Source organism: Bradysia coprophila, unplaced genomic scaffold (genome assembly GCF_014529535.1).
Source record: "Bradysia coprophila strain Holo2 unplaced genomic scaffold, BU_Bcop_v1 contig_24, whole genome shotgun sequence".
Classification (NCBI taxonomy): domain Eukaryota; kingdom Metazoa; phylum Arthropoda; class Insecta; order Diptera; family Sciaridae; genus Bradysia; species Bradysia coprophila.
In genome coordinates this window covers 3,140,861-3,158,460 of record NW_023503501.1, presented here as the reverse complement: position 1 = coordinate 3,158,460, position 17,600 = coordinate 3,140,861, and the positions used below count along the sequence as shown (strand labels likewise).

The window sequence follows — 17,600 nt, the reverse complement described above, 5'->3', positions numbered from 1 at the left end:
TTTTCCTAAATAAATAAGAAGATTGTTCTGACTACTTTAGTACAGCGAAAGTAGTATTATGATGAATGTAAACGTCGACATTTCGAAAATAATCATTTGTAAAATTCATCAAATGTAAACTTGCACCCAGCTCCCCTACTACCTCTGTAAAACGAGTATTTTAAAATTTATTTTATTCCTTCCAAAAAACCTATAAGCAGTCAGATTAAGCCAGCAAATAGCCGAGCTCCACACGAACTCTACATATACAAAATGTACGCACATAAATTTTTGTAAATCATCAAAGTCCAAAATAATTGACATCCACTATCTGTCCGTATAACGAAATGCCTCGTATAAGCATAATACATGTATACAATAAATATTCGACGAGTAGGACATTCACATAGTTCGAAAACATGCGCGAGGACGTACCAAGCCAATAGACATGGCATTATATCCCCAAAACAGTATACGATTTGAGTATAAAATAAATTGTTACTAGGTACCGTACCACACATTTTTCTATATGAAAATAAATCTTAAGTAACAAATATTATTAGATCCCATATACCTACACACAGTGACATTTCGTGTAGTGCTCTATGTGTGTAGTCAAAATCTGCCCTGAAATTTTACTGTATAATATAAACGAAATCGTTTTTCTCTCTCTCTTCATTGTATCCAATATGCATAGACTTTACATCAGTGAGTGTGTGTTACGCTAAAAAAAATTGTTGAATACATCCGTACGCGATCGTTGTATTATGTTTAATTCAAAGTCACCACCAGCCTTACACAGAATACAAAGTCAAATTTAGTTTAAAATTTACCGCCACAGCGGTAACAGCCCTAAAATAGTGACGACGATGGATTCTCCGCTGCATTGAAATTTATTTTCCTGAGGTTGATGAAAAAAATGTGAATTTTTTGTGGCTGAAAGTTTTGTATTTAAAGGGAAAACAGAAAAGAAAAACAAAACTAAAAATTTGTCAGCAAATTTTGAAACGTTCCAGAGACTTTATTTGTTGATAAGTGACAAATTTTTTGTTTATAAATAAAAAAAAAGCTTTTGATAAAAGCAAAAAATAAATAAATTTTTAATTTAATTTAACCGAAGTTTATGGTGACGTCATTTGTTTATCCAATAAAATTGACCAATAAATAAATTGCGGAACAGTTTTGTGATTTGATTCGAAATTGAGTTGAAGATGAACATTTAATCTGATTTTGACTATATGAAAAGAAATTGTGTATGGTGAACCGGAAAAGGACTGACTTATCAAATAAATAGAAAAAAAAACCCGGACGAAAAGACTTTTAAAGTGGATTTCATTATGCAAACATATTAAATTGGATTAAAAATTGTGTTGTAATATTGAATTACACATATCAAATTATAAAAGCGGAAAGAGTGTAAGAAGTCGAAAACATTGTATCTTCGATAAAGTAAAAAAAAAAGTTTTATAAAAACGAAGAAGAAAATACTCCCAAAAAAGAAAATCACATTTTCTTTGAACCTTAAACCGACTGGGACAACCAAGCAAAGTAAACGAATAATTGTGCGTTCATATATTAGTGCCTTGTGGCGTTCGCGTCGTTACGTAAAGGATTATTTTTACCCGTTATTCAAAAATAGAACGAGTTCGAATGGAATTTACCTTACACCACTTCGACTGAGCGAATGAAAAAATAAATAAGTAATATGAATACGGTACGTGGCAGTTTTGTTCAATTTTATTTTGTCATTTTTACATTTAAATTTTTTAAGTTTTATTTAAATTTTGTTGTAAACTTTAAGATCGGTTCCATGCCATTAAAAAATTAATGTTTTTTTTTTCTCCAAAGCCACTCTCATGGTTGAATAACTCTATGAAAAAAGCCTGGCTTATAACATTCAATTGTTCATTGAAAGTTAATAACAGGAAAAAGAAAAATTTTATACATAAAAAGCCGGTAAAGAGATTGAAAAGAAACGGTAAATCTCTCGTGCAGACAATCGTATTTTGCTTTTTTCTCTTGTAAAAAAAGCAAATAAGAAAAATAACTTTCAAGCGATAGAGAAACATCGGTCAATGAACTGATCGACCCCATTTAGTTGCTTTTTTATGTGTGTATGTATTGGAGCATTTACACCTCTAAATTTATATTTTACCATTTCCAAAATTTTGAATTAAATTTAGGTATATTACTGTCACCAAGACCGTCTTCGTAATTGCACAATTTTCAAAAATTTTTATTAAATGAAACGTTCAGCTGTGTGACAATCAAAAGGGCGTTATCCTATAACGTTTAGGATTTTAATTTTCGTTCAAAACATTTGATTTTTTCGGCCAAAAAAGATCCTTTCTTTGAAAAAAAAAAAATCCGTTAAGAGGCATGGACACTTAGCTGAAATTAGAATCTACATTTGGGCGTTTCGTATTTCCACTGATATCCAAAAAAATCCTTTTTTGAGAGAATGTTGAATGTGTAGTACAAATTATGTTAGACGTCTGGATTTCACGTACTTTCATAGTAACTTGACAGTTCCTCATGACACTTACAACCAAGATACTTAACTTGTCCCTATATGGCGTTGTTTATTTCATGTAATTTCCACTTTATTGTCTTATGGATATTCCTACATTATTATCAACGACTATTTGCTATTAGAGAATTATCTAGCACACATGAGAAAAAAAATATCTAAAGAAAAATAAAATACTTGATTCCTACAACTCTCGTTCCTACTACACACTTATCTCGCCCCATAAATCTAAAAATAATATTTTTTTCGGATGTTTTATTGAATTACATGCTGCTATACAGTATAACGTGAAGCCGAGAGGATATCATTCGATGTATTCATTTCGGTTCCATTTGGAATGGTTCTTCGCTTGAAAAACGATGATCACGATGATCTTTTTTAACTTGACTCCCCTCTTTCCCTTAAAACAAATTTACTTCTCCTCTCCCCTAAACGTGGATACGTTTCGTAATCCATGTGAGAGTTGAGTATACACACGTTAACCAATACTTGCTCAGAGATTATCTAAAACATCAATTACTTATCTGTTTGTTTATCGCGAGAGAGCGAACTGTAATGTATATATAGCAAGTATAATAGACGGAGGATGATTTTCCCCGTGCAGTTTATGTATTTTGTGTACGTTCATAAGACACAAATATATCGGGCGTTTTGTTACACAAGAAATTTTGAGCAACGTTTGTGTAAGTTAAAAGCATGTTTAGGTTTTTAAATAACTTGAATTAGAATTAAAGTTCCTTGTATATATATATATATATGTGTGTGGATGTGTGCAGTATATATAGATAGATAGATAGATATCTAAATATTGTTCGCGTGTATACATATATGTATAGTCACCTAAAACCTACGTCCTACATCGCATCTATCAGGCCATGGACGTAGGTGGTGGAAGTGGAAATGTTTCAATAAAAAAATTTTTAGTTTCATAAATCTCGTGATTGGGGTCTGCTTGGATACGATTTTACTTGATGTGTGTTTTATTATTGAAGAGTTTTATGATGGTAGGACGACTTTCTATATTAATTTTTTTGTTTTAAATTCATTTTATTATTCGTTCCGTAAATTTTGTCTCTTCTCATTTGTAATGACAAAATTATGCTGTTTGATACATGGCATAATTGACGTTATTTGAATTAAATTAGTCCCAATCAACGGTATCAAAGGATTCCCATATAGTTGGAATGTATGCCCGCAATATTTTTCGTTCATTTTTTTTTATAATTCGGCGAAGACTGTATATCATTAAGTGTCATGACATTGGTTCTATGTGTGCGTTGAATGAAATATTGAGGTACTTGAGATTACCATATGACCCTTGAAAACGACTTTTGAAGCCTTTTCGCTTGAAATGTTGATGGTTAAAATAGTAATTGAATAAAATGAACCCTGCGAGTGACAATTTAGATAAATGTCATTTTGTAGCCATAATGACGTGAACAGAATTTTGTCAACTAAAATGTTTGAAATTGAAGTTTGCGGATACTATTATAATACAATGGGGTTCTGATGATTTTCCTGGTTTTTTCCAACTCAACTCTTCCACTCTACGAAGACATTCGTCATGCATTCCAACAGAAAAATTCAACAAAAATCAATTTATAATTTCGCTTGACTGCATTAATCGCACCAGAAAGTTCCTTGCAACGTAAGCAAAACATTTTTCATGCATATAACTAAAAATAAAGCGACGACTGTACAGGGTTAAATGGAAGCACCAGACACGAATGCAAAAAATAATAATACAAAAAAAAGAAAACATTACCCGTATCATAACTTGAAATACGAAATGACTTGAACACACCGAAAAAAAACCCCATAACAACTCACGGATTCGCATCGTTTTCACTTCACATAACATTCAACCGTGACGATATACCCCATACAATCAAAACAGATTTTTTTTTTTACACCACATACCATTATCATCATCGGTTCCACCGGTTTGCCCTGTTGCTCCCTTCATTGTAACGAATTAAAATTACCGAGAATTTCGCAACAAAAATTGTTATATGTGATTTTATGCTTGTTCACAATAAAAATTTTCGTTTCTCCTAGCCTCGATTCCATTTGCCTGTTTCGAGTTATTTCTTTTTTTCAGTGTTATATTAAAACTGAGTACGATTATACCACAATATACCCACCCATGTGAATTATGTACATATATATGTACGACTATCAGCATTTATATCGTTTTGTGTATTTGAATAAAATCGCGACGATCCGCGCAATTGCTGGTAATATAAAATTTCACTAACACATACATTCACTGAGGGAGAGGGAAATCGCAACCTAACCCCAATGTGTTCAAGAGCGAAATAGAAAATCGCGTATTTTTTTGTATTTCGTTTAAAATATTGCTGACATGGCGTCCGGAGTGTGGTGAAGTGCGGAATTTTTCAGTAGATTTGTTCGGTCGGGTTGATTATGGTGTGTGTTACATTTTGTTTCTAAAATATGAAACGTTTTTGTTGAATTTATATTTTTATATTTTTGTGGTTATTACTTCAAATCTTTCCCGTTTTTAGATTGTGGCCAGTTAAATATTTATTTAGTTTTTAAAACCGTAAAAGTCGTACGTCTACAAGCCAACAAGTGAAAACAAAAAACCCTCCGCGATTTATTTATATCGTTAAATTCATTCGATCGTTTCGGTGGAGGTATTAATTTTCTAATTTCGGCGTTATGAAAATTACATTTGGTGAGTTGTGTGTTGCGTATTTGGTTTTTTTTTTATTCCTTAATATATGAACAGTCTGTGAATGGTAAATGCCTATTTTCTGTATACTACGGAGAGATGAATGTGGATGAGAAGAAAACAACGGAAAAATAGCGTTTCGCGTTTTGGTTTCGTTCTGAGATACACATGATTATTCGAAAAAAAAAAACTTATTTCTTTGCATTGTGGTTTGGTGGTAGTGAACAAAATGGGTTCTGTATTGTTTCAGGGTCAAACAAAGTGTACTTCAACATTTTGTAGATACATTTATCAAAAATATCAGTTGGTTATGTGATTGATAATTAAGTAATTACCAGTTCTGTTTGATAATAACATAAACCATGTGTGTAACATATTATCGTCGTTTGTGGAGAGAGAGAAAAAAAACACCTTTATTTCGTCCTTCGTAATAAATTGCTAAATGTCGCCTCTTGTCTATTCAATGAAGTAATATATAACTTTCAAGGCTACATCGCATGTAACACAGTTTCATTTAATTTTTTTTTTGTCATTTTTCTGAAAAAAAACTAATAATTCTTTTCATACACAGCCGAGTGATAAATGAAAATAAAATTTATCTAACAAAAAAAAAAACAAGCTAATTTCAATGGGAAAACATTCTTGTTAGAATTAGAATTACAATGGAGCGAAAATAATGGTTGTTTGTGTTGTGCAAACAGTAATTCACTCACATTGAAATCGAATGTAATTTTTTCCCCTTCAACAAAATTTTTGTCGTAATTATCCTTACGTAATAGTTGGAAATTACCTGCAGATACAGTTCGAATTGCTACCGACAAACATTTTATTGTTTGAAGACATAGAGTCCAATTAACATTTTCTTCAATATCTCATTTTCATTCCTTCAATACGTATATCGAGCCGATAACGTTGTACTTCTGCTATTGAAACTAGTGCGCACAATTTTTGTCTCCACGTTTTTCCATCCATAAATGATGCTTTTCCTGGATTTTGAACCCGTCTCATTTTCCATTGATGACCATTGACCTGAGGGGGAAAAACTATTCAAAATCGTGTCTTATCATCCAAATCCTGACCAACCATTATGGTAGTCACCCTTAACTCCCTTATAACTCTTAACAGTGAACGTCCTAAAGGTAACTCAAGCTTCAAAAATTTGGGTAGTTGCAGTGTCTTTGGTATGACTGAATGACTCGTATGACGTACCCCCAGTAAACGTGTAATTTGTGTCCTATTTATTTGTCTAGTCTAAGTTTAGGCTAGATATCAACTTAGCGCCTGACTTTCCTCAGAAAGTATTTATATACTTCGAGGCGTGGTTCAGAAGTCACATTGGCCGTTCGTCCTGACTGCACTTGTTATTGAAAGGCTGTTAGTGAGGTCTCTAAACAAACAAATCAAAAGTCATTTAAAGGTGACCCCTTGCCACATACTCTGTGATTTTAACGAATTTCAACATTTACATTTGCTGATGCGACTCATCAGAGTGTTCACCCCTTCAAGCCTTTTGTAGTGCTAATAATACATTTATCGACGTATTGTATTCTGTCCACTACACATAGTGTCACTTGAATCATTTATTCAATTCCACTCAGCACACTAGTTAGAGATTATTTTCAAAATTAACAGCTCTGACCTCAGAGATCATGTTTTTTTTCTGTAAAGAAAAATACGAACAGTAGGTAGGTTGCATAGAATTGAACAAAAGACATATGTTATTCCACTAATTTGTGAAGAAATGTATTCGGTGTCATAGCATACGAACGATTTTTGTTTTTGTATTTATAAACTTTAATAGTAAGCAACTCTATCGATGCCACTTTAACTAATTGTAATACATTTTAGCGTTGAATCAGCAAAAGAAACCATTTATTGTACGATTTTAAATGAGTCAGGATGCCAATTGTTTGGTTTATGGTTTCGTTTCGAGAATTATGTTACAACCATTTGTTGCATTATATGTTACTTTGGGAGGACGTTCCCAAAAAAAAAATGTCGATCATGCAAAGGATCTGTAGAAAATCGAGTATGGCAACAGCAACGCCTTTATTTGACATTTTATTTTAAATTTACAAATATTTATACAAAGATTGTCGGATTTGCACAACACCTATATCCATGTCATAATGTGTTCGCATCAGCTTTATGCGCTCAGAAGGTGTTTTGTTTTTTTTCCGTATATACAATCGCTAAACAGAACTGGTGTGCATACGTTATTTTGCACCAGCTGGTCCCATTTGGAATTGTATGTGACCAGCTGGTGCAAAATAACGTATGCACACCAGTTCGGTTTAGCGATTGTATATTCGTCTTACGCAATATAATATAAGAACCATATGCATGCATCTAGTCATTCCATCTAGAAATATGAATTTTTATCTCAGTATGAATAATATTAGTCGTAAATTATTAGGATCATTTCACGATAGTTGTTATCCTTCAAGGCATACCAGCTGTATGGTAGAGGCTGTGAGTTTTATGATTTTATTATTACAACGCATTTGAATGTCTTGTGAATTGGATTGAGTTTATCGAATTTGATTTCATTTTCCAGTGTCATAAATCTTCGCTGCTATAAGATCGTAAATTTATAAATGGTTAGATGAACGTCGAATCCATCGAAACAGTACTTCGATCAAATTACTCTGCAAAATCTGCACATCGTCAATTTAACGTAGGGTGACAACATCGATCTCCGGACATGTAACCAGTAGTCAGATACCTATTTTATTGCTTGATTCATAAGAAAGTGTATCGATGAAAGAACAAAAGGTATGAGACTATTGGTACATGTCCGGAGACTGGTGCCGTCACCCTATCTTTTATTTATTATTTTAGTTAATAATCCTTGTGTAAACACGTAGCTCCAATGTATGTCGTTCACATTCACTCGTTCTGGAAGTGTAAGCGTCCTATTTCTATTTAAAGAACTCCAAAGTAAATTTATGCCTCACACACACACACACAGAGATTCGTGTCGATGGCTTCGTGAGATGGAAGTTTGTTCGTAGGATTAAATTAAAGTCTTCGTTTCCCCCATACAATACATTTTTGCACATCTGCAAGATCCCAATTTATACGTTAACTCATGCCAATAAATCAACCCCATCTTATGTATGTTACACAGCAGATCATTCAAAGAAAAAAGTTTTATTCAACCAAAAAAAAAAAAAGTTCACCTCAGTATGACTAACAACATGATGATCCTCTTCGAGCCACATTCGCTCACATGATCGCATTCATATTTTATTTTTCGTATTATACTGCGAAACAACACCACATCAAAGCTAACCATTTATCACAACCAACTTTGTGACCTTCATATATACAGAAAAATAAAACATTTTCTAGGGGCGGAGTATTTTTGTTTTTATTTTTTGTACATACCATCGACTATAGAGTTTTATATAATTTTGCAACAAAAAGAGACTTCTACCCATACAAAAAATTGTGTTTATAAAACGTCTTTATGTATCAGTTTTTTGGTCTGGCTTGTAGGTAGATTTTTGTACATACATAGGTACGTAACAAAATTCCACCGATGGTTTGTTGAGATTTCTTTTGAATTATTTTTTTTCTTTATAAACAATTTAATGGCGTTGAAGGGCTGCACCCATTTTGCAATGATATATTTTGTGGTGTGTTCGGCGTTTCTCTACTCATAGTTCGGTATTTTATTTAACGTCGATGTTTCGTTCTTTTTTTTCGGCTATTTGGGTTATTCGGAACGTAATATTTGTTTGTTTGATTAGCAATGATTAAAATTCTATTGAATTGATGAGGAATTTTTGTTTGCGTTACTTCGTTCGCATATTTTATTTGAGTGAGTCACAGTCAGGATCTGGTTTTTTATTTCGTTTCGATTGCCAAATTTCAAGTAAAAATATTTTTTTTTTTTAAATTGTATTCATTATCATGAAGGAACACACAACGTACACAACTGTATGTAGGTAGATAACGTAATCTATAAGACAAATCTTTATTGCTTGTGATATGGATAGGATATTTACTTGAAGTTGATATATCGAATACGTGTACATTGTGCAGGAAATTATTAATTAGGCTGAAAGGCAAAGCTTACGCAAGCTTACATGTATTTCAACACTTTAGGGGTCATTCAAGTAATATGCACGATGTAAAATGGCGTTTTTTTGGGGTCTTCTCTCCTCTTTTCAATCAATTCTCTGTGGTCGCGACCACATGATTATGTCAACCAAAAATCGAGTTTACAGTGATTAGAGCGTCTCTTCCCTTCACAGAAATCTTTAGTAAAAGGTGAAAGATTTATTCGATGTCTGAAGATATCTGAGTTCCATATCGAAAATACCGCAGCTTACGGTAGCTTTTCGAAGCTTTTTTTTGAACACATGTGAAAAATGTACCTACACTCACTCGTGTGGTCAATCTGTGGTCGATTTGTTATAGAATTTTGTTCGTTTTCCGAACCCAACTCTCTACGAAAAGTGCGCACGAAATCTGGTTATCGAAAATTCAAATTAGAGCGTGAAAAACGACCAGGAAACCTTAAAACTATTGAATCGAATTCCAACTGAATTATCAAATTTGTGAGTACGCCTTATGGGTGTTGACATGTAAAGGTGCTTCAAATGAAAATTCCTTACGGTTTGGTAGCTCCTTCTACCAATGGCCCTTCGGTTCAAATCAAGTTTGTTGACTGGTGTTTGTGGTTGATACTTCAGTTCGGTTGCATATGAGTGAAAGTCCACTTTAGGAACAATTTAATTTTTTGCGCTCTTTCCCCTTTTAGTGCGTGAGTGAATGACCCCTTAGATGTATGGGAAAAATTTGTCCTGGTCCCGCTTCTGTAATTTCAAAAGTTCCAGTGCAAAGCAGTTCTTATTACATATAGTGTGAGTCAGTCGTAAGATGTTAATAGTTGTAATTGCATTTAATAGACCGTCTTCAAGGACGTTTGAAATGCCATCCACTTCAAAATAGTTTCATACAAATGAACGAAACATTTAACGAAACTTAAGTGAGGTTACATCGGAAAGTTCCGTAACATGATCTAGAAACGACCACTTCTCTTCCCATCCTAATTTCAAGAGATATCGATGATCGACAGTTTCTATGGTGTACAATCTAAGAAAAAATCAAAATTGCTTCATATATAACCGAATTTCATTTAATTTTTTCATTAAAATTTAAGGACACGGGTTATCACGGGTTTCCAGACCTCTTCAAACCCATTTCTTATTCTTTCTGACGATTATTTCATTTTTTGTTGGTAATGTCGAGATGAGATAACGTTCAATAAACCATTATATTTGCGATAAGCCTCTTATCTACTCTAAAGATTCGATGATAGTAGAAACTCGTTACTTAAAATCGTAGCATTAGAAATGGAAAAAAAGAAGGAAATCACCAATTCATTTGGCGGCTGAATTTCCCAAAGGAATATCCGACATTTCGTTCTAATTTACTAATTAATTTTACCGAACATTTTAATCGTAACAATTCAATACATCGGCATATCCTTGAACTTATCGTAACGCTTTATGACAACCATTCCACAATATTATGAACGAACACTTCGATTGTGAATTCTTAACACAGTTTAGATATCAAAATCACCTCCTTCACACGTCTACCCCGCGTGATTAATTCATATTTTAGGTTTTTTTTTTCTAATGTAGGCTTAATGAACGATATGTAATTGGTTGACAATCACTTTTGATTTGATTTAATTTTTATTGGGTAGAGTAGAACATGACTACAATTTTTATGCAGTCTCTTTGAGCGGAAAATACAAGCAAAAAGCTGTGAATTTATTGAATTTTAGATTAGGTTACGATTTCATATAACCAGACGACATTCATTTATTATTATTAGCCTCAATGCAGACCAAAAACACTCTACGGGTCTTAGCAAGTGGTTCCGTTGGTCCGAAATATATGGTGATGTATGGAAAGTAGCGCGGCCTTTTTCGATACATCACTTTGACCCAAAACTAGAACAGGATTTTCCACGCACAAGTCACAATTACAATCCACTTCTCTTCATTGAATCCACATGATGCAATGTTAAGGCATTTAAGTATATGTTACCGCTGATATTGCATGTGGATTGAATAATACATCAATTGGATTGTAAACGTAGGAAATGTTACTAGCCTATTATCCTACAAAGTAATTTGGCCGCTATGACTTTGGCGTGTTTTGATTGGATCTCTGTTAACCGTATCCGTATTTACCGGTCAAAAATTACGTAAAAAATTAATGGACTGTCACACAACCCTTCCCTCTATTATCGCGGTCCGTAATTTATGGGCCGTTCAAGTTCAAGCTCAGTCTGACACTGTTACAATTGGTTTGATGCGCTGTCCAGTTTCAGTACTCTATTTAGAGTATCACTCATGACATCCTTGGAAAGTGACATGGAATCTATGAAAATTCTGAAATGGACAGTTTTGTGCCAAGCACAAATTGTATCCCACACACCCTAGGTTAAGGGATGTTAATAAATTGAATTATTAAAAAAAAGATGCTCAGTACAATGTAGATTCACACAAGAGCGTCTTTATTGTTTACAGGTTCAGTTGTCTTTTTCCCTCAATAGTTTATTTCTGAAACTCCGGGTCGGTGTTCTTAATACCTGACAGGATGGCTGAGTGGTTACGTACTAGCCTTGCACCAAAATGATCCGGGTTCGATTCCCACGCCAGATCATTTCACGCTCTAAGGGTCTCTCAAGCTTGATAGTTTCGGTAATTGCAGTGCGTTTGGTGGCTGCAAGGATGTACGCACTGAAAGGATTCGTATGACGTAACCCCCGAAATACGATGAATCTGTGTCCATAGTGTCTAGCCTACATTTAGGCAAGATATCAATTAAGCACCTAACTTACCTCAGCAAGTATTTGTTTACTTCGAGACTGCACTTGTTATTGGCCGTAAAAGGCTGTTAGAGAGGTCTCTAAACAAACAAACATATATATTCAATTAAGACGTAATTATCGACATAATTTATTACGACCAACAAGGGATGCCAATAGAATTTACCATAGCGCTGTCAAGCACCGAAGACAGTGCTATGAATTTATAGTATATTACTTCCGAGGTTCCAAGTTGTGTATTTGATAAGTGGGGTGTTACAGCCCGACCCGAAGGGGAGGGCTGTATTCCCCACTTGTCAAATAACAACTTGGAACCTCATAAGTACAATGCTTTACGTGATTAGGCAATGTAAATGAAAATGAAACATGCCGTAACACGTAAATGATTATTCTAGGGAAGATCTAAATTTGCGACAGTGATAAATAAATAATTCTATCTGCACATTTATTTCATATGCAGCTGAAGAAACGTGGTTTGTGCATACTTATAATGAACGTACACATTCAATATATGATTCAAAATATAAACAACAAAAAATACATCAACAAAAAAATCAATTAAATAATTGCGGTTTCTGCGAGTGAGTGTTTGTGCCTGAATGGCATTCACATATTTATGTGTATGCATAACGTAATATTGTATTGTATTCGTACGTCGATTTATTACATTTTATGTACGTAATACCATCTATACATAACATCTTCAATTGTAATCGACATTTTATCTCGGCTTTTAATTCTAACAACTTATAATTATTATGACTTCAAAGCACCTGTGTGTCTCGGAAATATTTTTTTTAAATTTATTTTGCAAAATGAATAATGACGCGTCAGGGATCGGGGAATGTCTAGAGTAGAATCACTGATTTCATACGTCTTTTTTACTGTAATTCGTCGCAAATATAAACTAGAATCCAGAAGCCAACTCACACATCTTCCATTTTATTTCTGAGATGCTAACGATTTTTTCATTTTCATTTTCAGGACACAACACCAGCATTGTTTGCCAATTACCTGACACAACACTAATTAATGTTATGTTACCGCCAAGTGGCGATGCAAAAAACGGTTAAACTTCAATACAGAAAGTATTTGATACGTTCCCTACAATTAGCGAATTTTCGAATAAATTTGTGGTAAAAAGTACAACCCCTTTGGACACATAACACATTCAGTTCTGTCGAGAATTGAATTTAAAAAAATCAATCGAAATGGCATCCCAAAGATTTTGTTTGCGATGGAATAATCACCAGAGTAATCTGTTGTCGGTGTTCGACCAACTGTTGCACGCTGAAACGTTTACTGACGTCACGCTGGCGGTCGAAGGCCAGTACCTAAAGGCTCACAAAGTAAGTGTTCCACAAATGTTGGATTTAAGTTGACTTTAGTTTGTTCACTATAAGGAACCCTTGCGGAAATCTGTTTAATTTTCTCTGAACCTCAATTAAAAAGCTCACAAGAAAGACAGCATCATGTGATAGTTCACGTAACGTTACCGACTGCTAATCATTGGAAACAAAAGATTGGAAAACATGCTTACTGAAATGAGGTTTCACTCAGAACCTCGCTGAGAACGCTTAGTGATTCAATCGATCCTTTTTTGACAAAACTAAAAAAATAAATTTTAAATTTAAATTTGCAATCGTTGGACTGTATACCTATTAGTATACATAGACTTCATACCGAAGCGTTCCATTTCGTACCGACCATAAATACTATTGTGTACAGTGGTTTCTAACCACCACTTTATCGTATACAGTTATCAAATGAATGAATTCGATTTGGTTTTTAAGCGAACTCAACGAACTGATAAGCACTTTGAAATGGAACAGTAAATTTAACTTTCTCACACAACATGGACGTCGTACGTTGTGCAATGGGTGTTGAACAGAAAGACGATGTCGTTCGTATCCACTCTAGCACCAAATTCGTCTTTCAAATGAAAATCCTTAAGCCTGGTGAATGGCATTGCCTGTTTTCTGAAATGAAATAATTTTTTCGTCTGCGATGTATGAATGCGTTCATTCTATTTTTGGTATTTTATCTCGGAGCCAGCAAAATGATTAATTTTAATGCTTTGGTGTCCTTATCGTTATCTTCTCTTTATGCGACTACAATATTGTATAGGCTACACATGGAAATTATAAGTGTACGGTACAATGTACACCCCTATTTTCAGCTTTTATCAAACCATTTTTTTTTTGTATTTTAGATAAGGCATTTAGTTAAATTTTATACGGAAATATGTTGAGATAAGAATATAGAATATTATGGTTAGACGAAAAGGTTACGCTGTGTCATTTCAATAAGGGTTCCGAGGATAATGTTTGTGTTCATTTTCTCTCACAATGTTTTAATTATGCGATTGAAGCAAACTAAAAATTATTTCCGCTTCAACAACGATGATATGTTATTTCGACAAGAAGAAAATGTTATTTGTTCAGTTGCTGACTAGGGTAGCCAGAAATATATTTTTTTCGAAGTCGAATGAATTGCACAAAATTTTGTTTTGACTCAAAATCCCTGGAGAGATTTTTTTAAGAATATTTTTTCCAGAAGGACTTGATGAAGTAAAAATCGAAAACATCATTTTGGGACATTGTGAAGCTGCTTTTTTCGCCTAGACTCGTCCAATCATTTTTTTAAAAATAAAGCCTCACGTTTACGGTCGTTTGAAAGCTACTACATGTGTCCTCACCACAATAGTCATTTACATAACTAGGAATAAAAAGACGAAAAGTTTTCGTGTGAATTTTCTCGTAAAATCCCTTACGTACCTTGGGATAAAAACGAAAAGTCTCGGTTTAGTGTCTTTATTGACCTCGGCTACGCCTCGGATAAATAAAATTCACCCGAAAATTATTCGTATTTTTATCCCTAGTTATGTAAATGACTATTGTGGTGAGGACACATGTAGTAGCTTTCAAACGACAGCAATCGTGAGGCTTTATTTTTAAAAAAATGAAATTTTGGGAATGGTCATTCTTGGAAACTAATCTGTAGAATGGACCAGCATTTTCGAAAAATTTAATGAATGATGTCAGTGACTTCACGACAAAAATATTTTCTCGTCGATGAGGGCAGTTGGGTGTGTTATGTCGATGATATCAAACAATTTTATCAATCAATTTTATCAATCAATTTTATCAATTTTACAACATCGAGTTAATAAAAAAAAATTCTCCAGCGGTTTTGGTTTGTGGCTACGGCCAGCATTCGATTTCGATTTTTTTTAAGGCGATCCTGTATCAATTGTGACAACTAACAGCTTTCTCCCTACTTAAACCATCTTTTATGTCTTTTAGGTCTCTTGCTAACCGAAAACCTTTTTTTCTTGCAGATGGTATTATCGGCATGTAGTCCGTACTTCCAAGCACTTTTCGTAAATCATCCGGAAAAGCATCCAATCGTAATTTTAAAGGATATAACGTATGCCGATATGAAAAGTCTGTTAGATTTTATGTACCGCGGCGAGGTTTCTGTGGATCAGGAACGCCTAACTGCATTTCTCCGGGTAGCTGAAAGTCTGCGAATAAAAGGTCTGACTGAAGTCAACGATGAGAAACCTGCTAGCAATAATAACAACAGTAGTAATAGCAACAACAACAACAACACCAACAATAACAATAATAGCAATACAAATAGTGCCGAACAAACACAAACACCACCGCCACAGTTGCATCGAATACAGCCGTATTTGATGCAGCAACAACGCAAAGCACAAGGGATGATGTTGAGCAATCCCTTATTGGGATCAGCGTTAACGATGCCAAAGCGAAAACGGGGGAGACCGAGAAAATTATCGGGTTGCTCGAATGGGACCGCTGACGATTTTAACGATTACGAGTCGAGAGACAATTTAGTGCAGGTTTGTGCATCACATTGACATCGAATGATTTGCCATATTTTTCATATCGTTATGCATTTCCAGGGTTCACCGGAGCTGCTTGAAATGAAAGTGAATGCTGACATTTATCCAGAATCATCGGACGATAATGGTGATGATGATGAAGATTCGAATGTAAGGATGCTGATGAATCTTTTTTGCTTTGATATGAATGACCAAAATTTTTCCGTAATTTTTAGGAACAAATGGACACATCCGAACCGTTGAACAAATCCCAATTGGCAGCGTCGTCGTCCAAAGACAGTAGTATTCGAAAAGATAATATCGACAATAGCGGATCGGGTAAGTGCAATCTCTATCTATTACGTATCATATAAATGACTATTTGTGCGTTAGTATTTTTACACTCGACAACTTACAGCCAAAACATGCTGGCCTTCATGAGACTTTATAATAAAATTAGACTTGAATTCAAAAAGCGATAGGATGCGTCGCGCCTTGACTAGAAATTTGGCCTTTGATATGATAATTAACCTTTTTGCCATTATAATGGAAAAACGAGTCTAGCTAGACGTTCCGTTTTTATTGTCGAGCCTCTGAACACACCTATGACACCTATGGAAATGTTCCCTTTAAATTGAGGTGATGGATAATTGTGCCAAGAAAGAACATTCCTGTTCAATCAATTGATCTCACGACACCAAAAATACCTGCTGCGCCATTCCCATTACTTTTAACAGTTTTTTTTTGTGAATCGGCTGTAGTGGAACCACAGACTTCATTGGGGCCAGCGGATGCGTGTATACTAACTCCCTAACTCCTAAAAATTTGGATTTCCTGCTGATTGCTTGGAGTTAGACGATCTGTCACAGTTAATGTCCTGAAAACTTTTTTGTCAGTTGGTCTGATATGATTTCAACGAAAACAGTTGTCCACATTTTTTTCCTTCCATCTATCGAATTCTAAGCTCACTAAAGGTACGCCATATTATCAATACTCTGGCGTTCCATGAAACGGACCGATAGAACTAATTGCATAGAAATGAGCTCATATCGAAGTGTATCTCATTCGGTGAAAGAATTAGATTTTTTGTAAATTTTAAATGACCCCAGAAAATGCTAATTGAGTTTCGAATTCACCAGCTACTCCAAAAACCAAACAGGCACGCTTTGTATAAGAAACAATCCAAAGACAAGCTGCCACACAGTGGTAACAGTGTAATAAAGACATTGATTCGCTTGTGTTTTGATTTTTACAATGCAAAATGAGTGTGTGCTGTAGCTGGTAAATTCAGTTGTGGCAAATCGTTACACATTTCAAATTACAGGAAGGGGCAATGAAACTTCGACCGAAATTTGGTTTAACCAACACATGTCAAGCTTGTTTGGTACTCTAAGTCTAAACACCATTTTGTAATAACCAAGTTTCTACCATTTAAAAAATGTCTTTGAACATGGTTATTGCAAAATGTCAGAGAGTATTGATTCAAAATAGTACTCTACATATTTGACAGCTGTCACTCGAAGCACCTTTGCTAGAAGTGCGTTTCTTTAACTCAAACAAACAAAACTGTGAATGAACGTTGGTTTATACACTGTTTTACACTGTTAAATCCGTATAAACACTCATAACCATATTTGTTTGCATTGATAATCAGCTGAAAATCAGCTGAAACAAACATCGGATGA

At 34.4% G+C, this 17,600-nt stretch overlaps 1 protein-coding gene and 1 non-coding gene across 8 annotated transcripts in view; one reads left to right on the top strand and one right to left on the bottom strand.

The window, feature by feature from the left end:
* Positions 1–802: 802 nt before the first annotated feature.
* The window catches only part of LOC119077860 (protein tramtrack, alpha isoform), a 28,275-nt gene continuing 11,477 nt past the window's right edge, over positions 803–17,600 (top strand). For 2 of the 7 annotated variants that reach the window (XM_037185190.1, XM_037185194.1), the window contains exons 1-5: positions 803–1,693; positions 13,050–13,414; positions 15,406–15,933; positions 15,997–16,086; positions 16,152–16,254. In XM_037185190.1, the coding sequence (XP_037041085.1) occupies positions 13,277–13,414; positions 15,406–15,933; positions 15,997–16,086; positions 16,152–16,254 (859 nt within the window). In that variant the 5' untranslated portion in view covers positions 803–1,693; positions 13,050–13,276. Of the gene's footprint in view, positions 1,694–4,814; positions 5,211–13,049; positions 13,415–15,405; positions 15,934–15,996; positions 16,087–16,151; positions 16,255–17,600 lie in introns of those variants that run through there. The other 5 variants (XM_037185196.1, XM_037185191.1, XM_037185193.1 and 2 more) reach the window with 5 other exon arrangements.
* On the bottom strand, positions 9,406–9,520 carry LOC119078185. The gene has a single exon (XR_005087949.1). It is a non-coding gene; the product is annotated as a U5 spliceosomal RNA (small nuclear RNA).